General features: G+C 34.7%; 1 protein-coding gene across 2 annotated transcripts in view; it reads right to left on the bottom strand.

The window, feature by feature from the left end:
- Nucleotides 1–9,845, bottom strand: part of LOC117406623 (carcinoembryonic antigen-related cell adhesion molecule 7) — a 14,397-nt gene extending 4,552 nt beyond the window's left edge. The window contains exons 1-4 of one of the 2 annotated variants that reach the window (XM_034922388.2): nt 9,620–9,836; nt 6,556–6,846; nt 5,892–6,149; nt 2,343–2,465 (exon numbers count right to left, since the gene is read on the bottom strand). In XM_034922388.2, the coding sequence (XP_034778279.2) occupies nt 2,343–2,465; nt 5,892–6,149; nt 6,556–6,846; nt 9,620–9,806 (859 nt within the window). In that variant the 5' untranslated portion in view covers nt 9,807–9,836. Of the gene's footprint in view, nt 1–2,342; nt 2,466–5,891; nt 6,150–6,555; nt 6,847–9,619 lie in introns of both variants that reach the window. The other variant, XM_059029105.1, reaches the window with a different exon arrangement.
- Between the last annotated feature and the right edge of the window lie 351 nt (nt 9,846–10,196).

Here is a 10,196-nt window from a genome sequence, read left to right as displayed (position 1 = left end):
CGGTATCAGCGCTATGCTTTAGGGCGAGAGGTCCCGGGTTCGCGCCCGCCCTTCGCCTGTGTGTGGATTTCCTCGCCCCTGTGTGTGATGCGTCTGCCCAACTTCCAAACACAACAGGTAACTTAATTAAGACATCCTGTGATAAAATATGGAAAATATCATTTGACATTATGTTATGGCAAAAACCTGATCACCACCATTTATTGTGAGCAATCCCTGTAATAAAAGCTGCTATTTCACATGCATGCTGCTACCTTTAGCATCTTAAGTACTGAGGTTTCCATTTTAAATTTCCAGTAATTTATACACACATTTTAATACTATTGTAAAAAAAATAAAAAAATAATAATAATTAAACATAGCAAAGTGTAAGCACAGTGAAAACTGAATTTAAATAAATGTAAATGCAATGCAAAATATATTAAATACATTTTAAGCATAACAATATAGGAAATTGCAAATGTACAATGGTAAACTAAAAGCACAATGGCCTAATACCTCTTTCCTGCTACACAACTGGCAGGGAAAGAGATTGGGACCTAAATATAATCACTTTCTTTTACTGCTTTTAAAATCATTCAAGAAAGACTAAGCTATGCAGGTGAATCAGGTGAGCAAAAAGGATAAAGGATAAAGGATAAAGCATATTGCAATTGTTCATAGTCAAATTATTGAACAATACAGCCCAGTATATGGGAAACAAAAACATATTTTATATATATATGAAATTAGTTCGTTGGTGATTTCCCAGAAACAACATTTTTCTTACGGTAAACTGCGCTTAAAAAAAAAAAAAATACAGGATGTGATACATGCACATGTATTTCTGAGAACAATGGTTTTGGACTTTGTTTGCACCAGTGAAACTTACATTTCTATACAAACATGTGCTAACAATAATTACATTTTATATTTGCTCTTAAAAATATGGTACAAATATTTGTATCTTTATTACTGAAACGTTGACTCAGTGGTATCACTTTAGATAGAAATCGCAAGCGATGTTCATACATTGAAATCTCTGCGGTCAGTACCATTGATATAGCCAGAGGTTAGAACAATGTGGATGTGAGTTGATATTTACATAACTGGACAACATCTGTAATAAAACTTGACTGAAAGAATGACAGTATACTGTGGTTTATCAAATTTGAAAACCTGCTTGTTTTTATCATGCAGAAACCTACAGTATAAAATAACATGGTCTCAAAATGCCAGCCATATTATATCAGAGACAGATATAGCCTACAGTGTTCATACAGTCATCAATGGTCTCTGGTATGCAGATACAGCAGCATTTTAAAATGACCCGTAAAGCTGCTAACAGTAATTTTCTTTTCTAGTTTATCCATGGTGGTTTGTGTTTGCAGATACTGAGCATGTGCAATGTGGTTTCATGTCCTGTATAACACCTAATATGTTTGTGTCCGGAGCTCTCTTGTGTTGTGAGTGTGTACAGTATTTACCTCTTACTTCATAATCAATTGAATTTTACTTTTTGGTAGCATTAGGGAAATTGGATGTTTTTTGGAGGTTCTATAAATGAAATGTGTAATATGGAAAAGATTGTTCTTTGTAACTGCTGATACCGTTTATTTAGGTTTCCTAAATTTGACTTGAAACCAGACACCCCACAAAAGCCAATAATCTAACCTAAATGTTCTGGTTGGAAGTTGATTTTTAGAGCACACTAAAAATCAACTTCCAATTCATTTAGAGTGTAAAGGAATCACCACTTGTCATTTGCCTTGAAACCAGGAAAGAAAATCTTCCCACTCTGCCACAGCTGCCTGTCAAAGCGGTGTCTGTTCTACCTCTCTTGTATTTACCTGTATTATTCTGTTTTACATAAACTTATTCCATTGAGAAGTCTAAGCTTTGACAATATTTTGATAATACATATACATTTTTTCATTTTCAATATATTACTTATAAGTGCCTCCAGTGTTAGATTTATTTTCACCAGCGTTTTTTGTTGCTTGAAATGTAGCACATTTAAAAGGAAGTGTCCTTAGAACATCATAAGAACATAAGAAAGTTTACAAATGAGAGGCCATTCCGCCCATCTTGCTTGTTTGGTTGTTAGTATCTTATTGAACCCAGAATCTCATCAAGCAGGACAAGCAGTATTTATCTGATATAACATAAGAACATAAGAACATAAGAAAGTTTACAAACGAGAGGAGGCCATTCAGCCCATCTTGCTCGTTTGGTTGTTAGTAGCTTATTGATCCCAGAATCTCATCAAGCAGCTTCTTGAAGGATCCCAGGGTGTCAGCTTCAACAACATTACAACGACATAACACTTGTGTCAAGTATTGTTGAAGAAAATAGATTATTACCCGGACTTTGTTGTCGCTGTCTTTTTTTCCAGCAGATACAGAAAATCACCACAATCAAGACCAACACCAGGAGTCCTCCTCCTGCTATACTTCCAATCAGGAACCAATCGATGTCTGCTTGAACTAAATAGAAAATGCAAAGTTAAATCCTTTCTTAAATTCCAAACTCTAAAGTCACCCCCAGACAGGCTGACATAATTAAGTCTTATACTGCTGTCATACAGTAGGTTGACTTGTTAGTATTTTATTTTAAGGTTGTATTGTTATTTTGATAACACTGTGTATACACTGTAATAATACAGCAATTACACCCATGATTGTGTTGATAGAGTGGAGCCACAAGTCTCATTGTAAAATGAAAAATGTGGGCCTATATAAAATGCAATTACTTAAAATGTAATTACAAAATGTAAAGTGTTTCTGTAATTGTATTTGTACAACAATACAATATTTGTGAGATGGCTTACCTGTTAAAATCTTTTTTTGGATATATTTCAAGAGTGGATTATTATGAATTCGATGAAACCAAGACAAGTAGTAGGCAATGGGTCACAGTTGGTTAAAATGAGAAACAAATGTCCCACTGGTCTTGTGTAATGCTTATCAATTCAGTTTTAAGCACGAGTGTGTTCTGGGGTTAGTGGTTCCTACAGAAGTTACCTTTTTTTCAAAAAGCAGCAGAAACAAAAATGAAAAAGGAACTTGAAGAAATTATTTTCTTCAAATTATAACAGCGACGTGCCATTTGGAGGGGGAGGCTAGCAAAGGAAAATCTGATATATAGGGTTAAGACTGTTTAGTTATAAAATGAACAAGTCATTTAAAAAGTCACTGATATCTAACAGAAACTATGTCAGCGGCAATGAAGTGCAAAATGCATGTGGGACAGTCATTATGCAGAATGAAGACAGGATTGAGATTCTCAACATAGCTTGAACACACACGTAGCCATATATGTGGGTTTTGTCGTAAGAATGTATGCACCATTTAATCAGACAGACTCTGATAGAGAAACAACGGAATGATGGCAATTTTAACCATAATTATTATTATTTTATTTAATTGTACTTAAAAATTGAAATTCTAAATGTTACACAGACCTACAGTAGCTAACTTTTTTTTTTTTTTTTTTCTGCTTGTGGTCCATAAAGTCATTCCAGATACAGGGTTGCCAGATTTATTTTCAAGTTGGGTTGCCCAAAATCTTTATTTTAATTTTTAATGTGCTACTGTGTTATAGAACGACTGATCAAGACCGTGTTATGATCCCTCAATTCTGATTGGCAGTACTTGCATTTAGGTGCTCCATTGCTTCCAGGAACAAGTGAACTCCCATCTGAAATGTAAAAAAGTGTAACGCTTTACTGTCCAATTTAATTGGGCCTGATGTCTATCCTTTTTAATATAAACACTTAATTGGGGCAGCAGTGTGGAGTAGTGGTAAGGGCTCTGGACTCTTGACCGGAGGGTCGTGGGTTCAATCCCAGGTGATAAACACTGCTGTTGTACCCTTGAGCAAGGTACTTTACCTAGATTGCTCCAGTAAAAACCCAACTGTATAAATGGGTAAGTGTGTGTGAAAAATAATGTAATTGTATGTAAAAATAATGTGATATCTTATAACAATTGTAAGTTGCCCTGGATAAGGGCGTCTGCTAAAAAATTAATAATAATAATTGTTAAGGGGCTGTTGCTAGGCCTGTATAAAGTAACATAAATACAATTACATTTCAAATCAATAGCACCCAAACTATGCTTTAAACCGCATTACTTTCATAAAAATACCTTTTAAATTCGGACTCTTGGCCCCATAAACTGCCACCCGCCAATCACAAATTTTACCCGCCAATGAATGAAGAGAATAGCTTGACTGGGAGGGGCCTTGTGCAATCTGACAACCCTGTCCAGCTTCTGTTACTGTCTCAGGTAGATATTCATGGACTGTTTAGCCAATCAGGATACAAAAAAAATACAGACCATTGACATAACATTGGTAATACGGAATTGTCAATTAATACCTCTGCTTACACATTAGCTGCTGTGACAGCGCATTAGACAGAGGGCACTGTCGCTACTGTACTGAAAACCTAGTGTGAAAACTGTATGCCTTCTACAATGCACGCCTGTAAAGGGGCAATATAGGGTTAATATACTGTGACCGTTCACCTACTCTCAGAGAGATGTAACAGTCTGACAGTATTGATATTTGTTCAAATGTAATATTTGCTGACAACTTAACATTTGCAGAAAAATGTTAAGATGTAGCTTCTAGCTCAAGACTAACATCCTCTTACTTTTAAGACAAATGTAAGTTGTTTTTCTATCTGTCATTACGAAATGAGATGGAGTTTATTCTGTGTTGACAGAGCAACCTACCTAGCAACTGGTGATATCATTTTGGCAAATGTTACATCACTATAAATAAAGGCTTGTTTAGAGAGCTTGTTGAGCTAATTCCCAAGTTGCCTGTTGGGGTGCTTCTTGGTCATCTAGCTCCCAGATAACTTGGGTGAGAATCTTGAATTCTTTCTTATACTTATCTGTAATTGCTGAAGGCTTTAATAAACAAGACTTAACTGAATTAGTTGTCTCTGAGACATTTCCTACATTATGAATGATTGAAAGTGAAACCATTGATCTGATCTAATGGGCGATCCCTGGTAAGTGTAAGTGGTTTGCACATGAATACTTTATTAAAGTAAGCTCATTTAAGCAACAGGCCTCTCTATTCAACTGCATAATGCCGTAAAGAAGTGTAGGCCACTGATCAGTCTGGCAGCTTTCAAAAGCAGATGGAAGCAAAGATGCAAGAACAATCGGTCAAAAGTTTCCTCTAACCTCAACAGAAATAACCAATAACCCAAATACTGCTCAGTGGAGGAGAAATACATGTGGCTAAGCTATTTCCTATGATGTCAATGCTTCCGTCTGCATCACTTTGTTAATGAACATGTACAGTAGAAATGATTTATTCTCGATCCAAGGGGTATTTTCTTGACTTTTTAAAAGTTTTCTTAATGTTAGCTAATGAAACAGTGATTGTCATTGTCTAACCATTGATGGTGCAAATATTACTGATTAAGCATGACTAAATCCCAGCCAATCGAGCTGAAGGGGTATCGATTGCTTAGATCTATTCAGTGAATGCTTATTCAAAAACAAATCCTATGATTGCGTCTTTTTTTGCATGTGACCCCAAGCAGATGACCGCTGAACTGAACCAGTAGAACTTGATCCAGGAATAAGAACGCAGCTCACTAGAAATCAAGTAATGGGATTTATCCGTTTTTAGATTCCATATCAACACAAGTTTAGGTTATAGAAACACAGTAATTTCAGGATTAATATATAAGATTCTCACATCGCAATTCTTTAAAATGTATTTACCAAGCTTCATTCTCTTTAAATAGTTTCCTTCACTTGCAGGATTTCATAGTTTATTCCTAACCTCATGTACGAACAATCTTGAAAGATGATGTAGTTTGGAGCACAGAACTGCATGCTGTTGTAAATGTAGTTTTCTGAATTAATTTATTTAATACAACTTACCTTTACATGCAAGTGCTTTAGGCTCACTTTGTATACTCCCATTTGCAAATTCAGCAATGCAGACAAATTTGTCACTGGTTTTAAATGTTGTCCTCAATGTCACATTTTCTTTGTTCACAGTGAATTCTGCCTGGGTACGACTCAGATATTTATTATTCAGTGTCCAGTTAAAGTTCTTAACATACGTATTGTTCTCCACATTGCAAGTAAGAACAATATCATTGTCACAATTCTCTTTGATCATTAGTTTAGGCAATTCTGAAAAGAAACACAACACACACATTTATTCAGCAACATAAATTGTATGTTTCTACTGATAAACCACATAACAGGTAGAAAGGTGGTGATTCCAGTCATCTCAAGGCCAGCTGAGGTTGGCTCCTTAGAACTGCATACGCAAATGATATGGCGGGAGTGGGATCTCAGGTAACATGTTTTTTTCTGTATTGTTTGTTTTATGGGGATTTAGTCCTAGGGCTAAATATGATTGGTTTTTTGGCAGGTCTGCCACCTGGGTTGGTTGGGTTCTCTCTCTCTCTCTCTCTCTCTCTCTCTCTCTCTCTCTCTCTCTCTCTCTCTCTCTCTCTCTCTCTCTCTCTCTCTCTCTCTCTCTCCTCCTACACTTAATGCAGCATATAGTTATCACTTAATTAAAACAACTTACCCTTTATGGTTAGATTTATTTTCTCTACAATAAGAGACATTCCATCTTTGAAGAGTTCTACTGAATATAGTCCTGCATCATCTTCTGTCACTGTCTTCAATGTCAGAGTTCCATTTTGGTAGAGACTTTTCCTTACATCATGTTGACATGAATCTATATGTTTCATTGTACAGATACGTGTATTTGTATCTACTTTTTTCCACTGAATAGTATCATTACTCTTTACATTGCTTTTGTCCAGATGAAGGTAAGCATTTCTTCCCACGTATGCAATTATTTCCTTTACTGATACTGTATCGTATGGAAGAAAAAGAGAAAATATGTTTTCAGTCAGACACATGTGTGGCATGGATTCCTTCGTAATTGTTAAGAAAACTCATCTAAGCGCAATATGAAAGAGTAAGGCTCTTCTTTGTATAGCTACCATGTTGTACGGATGCAACTGGATGTCTCCCCACTGCAGGATTATATGATTGAAGTTGACACATGACGAGGTGATACGGCGGATCATTAAAAAAAAAAAAAGCATAGGCCAGCTGTTTAGAACTAATGGATTGTAGTACCTTATCTTAAATGGGACATAACAAAAAATGTACAAACTGATTCTCATTCAATCACATGCATGAACATGTACATGTATACACTGGTCTATAGTATTGTTGCATTTCACACTCCCTTATCTGTGATTAAAAATGTTATTTTGAGCAGAAGACTGGTAATCTCATTTTAGGGCAATCTTTTTACTCAAATATCAATAAGTGGTATAGCATTTCTCTCTTGCTGTGGCATACACTGAAGATTAGAAGTCTTTTTTTCAGTTTTAACCAGCAAATGTCAATCTTTAATAATGTCAAACTCTAACTATGAATGGTGTTCAAAGTTATAACGTTTTTGGTCAATGTCAGCTGACAACCAAAGGTGGGCTGTGTTGTCCTACTGGATGGGCCATGCAAAGTGAAGTTGTCCCAGCAAAAATGTATTGTGCAAAAAGAAAGGCTATAATTAAAACTGTGAGGCTGTTAAAAGCAGTAGAGTTCACAGCAGTCACAGAGAATTAGACAGAGAATGTGTCACTTTTAAAGATCATCTTACTTACTTGCATGTTTAATATATTGTATCGGAATACATTATTTGTTAAATTATACCATTTAAAATTATATTAGTTTGAGGCTAAGTTAACTTTCATGTTGAATACGTTTTTTTACATTAAAAAAAACTGTGTTCAATTAATATACTGCCTCTAATATCCCTATGCATTTACTCTGAACTGTGTCTTTAGTGAAATCACAATCAAGCATGTTTTAGTGTGGGTTGTGTGGGCCAAAGACCCATCATGGTTTATCAGGGCATCATATTCGTGAATAATACAGTGGATTTTATTTTTTGTCTGTTAAAACAGGGTAAGCTGAGTAAACAAATGAAGGCCAACATTTCTAAATAATGTGTAAATGTTGCTTTTAAAGTTCATAACTTGCTCTATAGTATCGGAATAAAGACTGATACCCAATGCTGTATTATGAGATTATTCAAAAACTAAATGAGCAGCAGCTTGATTGTGTCATATATACTGACAATTAACAAACTCAAATAAGATGCAAAAGGAAAAACAGTAGAACAACTCTGGGTAGTTAAATTACAGAATTTTGTAAGAATGTAACACTGCACAAATATCCAGCTGTTAATATTGGCTTTATTGTGTGGCACTATTTCAACTTTTAGATTATAACAATGTTCTTAGCCTAATAAAGAAACACCACATCTCTTAGTGTATTAGTATGATTATAAACAGAACCAGAAAGAGCACAATTCTTGTGTAAGATTAATGTTTCTTCCTTCTACCACCAACAATTGTCTTTTTGCTCACTTATTGTTCCTTTCTGCATTGAGCACATCAGCGCAGTCAAAAACATATTCTATGCTGATAAAGATCTGAACTACCGCTGAGGCAGCTGACAGGAAAAGCCTCTCCAGATGTACTATACTATATTACAGCAATTCAGCAAAAAAATAAAATAAAGAACTAAAACTAAAGGAAAACTAAAAAAAATATCTGGAAATTAACCCTCAGGATTCCTGACTGGAGTGTTCAGTCTGAATTTACACAACAACTCTTATGATTCTCTTGCTATATTACACAGTTTTCAGTATATTTTAATATATGTTTAAAAATATGGAAAGAGACCTTTTCTGCGTATATTCATATAATTGTATTGCGAACTGTGAATACTTAGACAAAATGCATCTCTGTTTATGTGAAGATTAATTAGAGTTGTTTTTGTTTCAGTATGAGGTTGGGTGTGTCGAAGACCCCACAGTAATAATTCTATCTTCTTAATAATTTTTAGCTGGAACTGATCGTGGAGATTAATCAGTATAACACAAATACATTGTAGACATACCAAAAGAAGCTTCATAAATTCAATGACAAACATTTGTCATTGAATGTTTGTCATTAAACTTGCTTAGTTTCTTTTATATTTCTAATTCAGCAGAATTGAGATTTTATAGTTATGGATGATAGTTACATTATTCAAAATGACTTTATAAACATTATAATTACTGTATGAGCTGATCAAATAAAGCTTTACCCACTATTGTTGCATGTGTTGCGCCCACATAAAAAACTACATTTGGAGAATTAAAAGAACTGAAATTAAAATAATTTAAAAGATAATCCAAGGCTAGTCATAATGAGTATTTGTGAAACCAGCTGTATAGTTTAAAAACAATTTAAAAATAAACATCTAAAAATATAGGCGATTAAAAAGTAGGTTACAATTGAATTATCATATCTAATGGTATTTTAATGGACACAAACTCACTGAATCATAGGAAAAGTCTATTGGTGTATTTACTATATTTTAGTTTTTTATATAAAGAGTAGAAAATTAAAAGGTTAAAATTCTATTAAACTTCAACTTTCAAAAATCATGAATATTACTGAAATGTGCTCATATTCTGCCACTTATATGCAATGACTGTATTGAAATGATTATATATTCCTTTACAAAACAGTATTTTGAAGTTTCATAGTTCAACAGCAAATACAAGTTTAAATACTTACCACAATAGGGAACACATTGAACAAAAATTAGAAGCAAAGTAAAAGTAGTTTCTTTGAAAGCCATTGCTCCGTTACACTGTTGCTGAATCTGTTTGAAGCGAATAGAGAACAGTATTGAGTAGAGAAGTGGTGAACGAGAATGCATTTCCTGGGGGTGGAGTGGGGAAAGTAAGTGTTCTGTATACATATATACATACTTTCTAAACTGTAAAACAGTAACACAACATAAAACACGTTAATTAAATTCACTGCAATTTCCTACTGTTTTGATGCTAGGAAAAAACAACATCAGTTCTGTATGCGCCTCAGTTGGGAAGCTACATCACCAGGGCATGGAAAACATCCCAGGGATTTACAGAGAGAGAAGAAAAAAAAAAAACACTGATAAAATATGTTTCAGGGCTACCTCACCGCAGGCATAATTGTGAGGTGGACCTGGACCTGAAACGTATAATAAAACGAAACACCCCTGACAGTATCCTTAAATACATGAAGGATATGGGGAGAGTTTCTTCGTTACAGTTTAATACTGTAATTGAATTAATAATGTGTGTATATTTGATCCCTCCTTCTTTTA

The sequence above is a fragment of the Acipenser ruthenus genome, chromosome 8, assembly GCF_902713425.1.
Source record: "Acipenser ruthenus chromosome 8, fAciRut3.2 maternal haplotype, whole genome shotgun sequence".
NCBI lineage: Eukaryota > Metazoa > Chordata > Actinopteri > Acipenseriformes > Acipenseridae > Acipenser > Acipenser ruthenus.
This window is presented reverse-complemented; position numbering and strand designations above follow the sequence as displayed.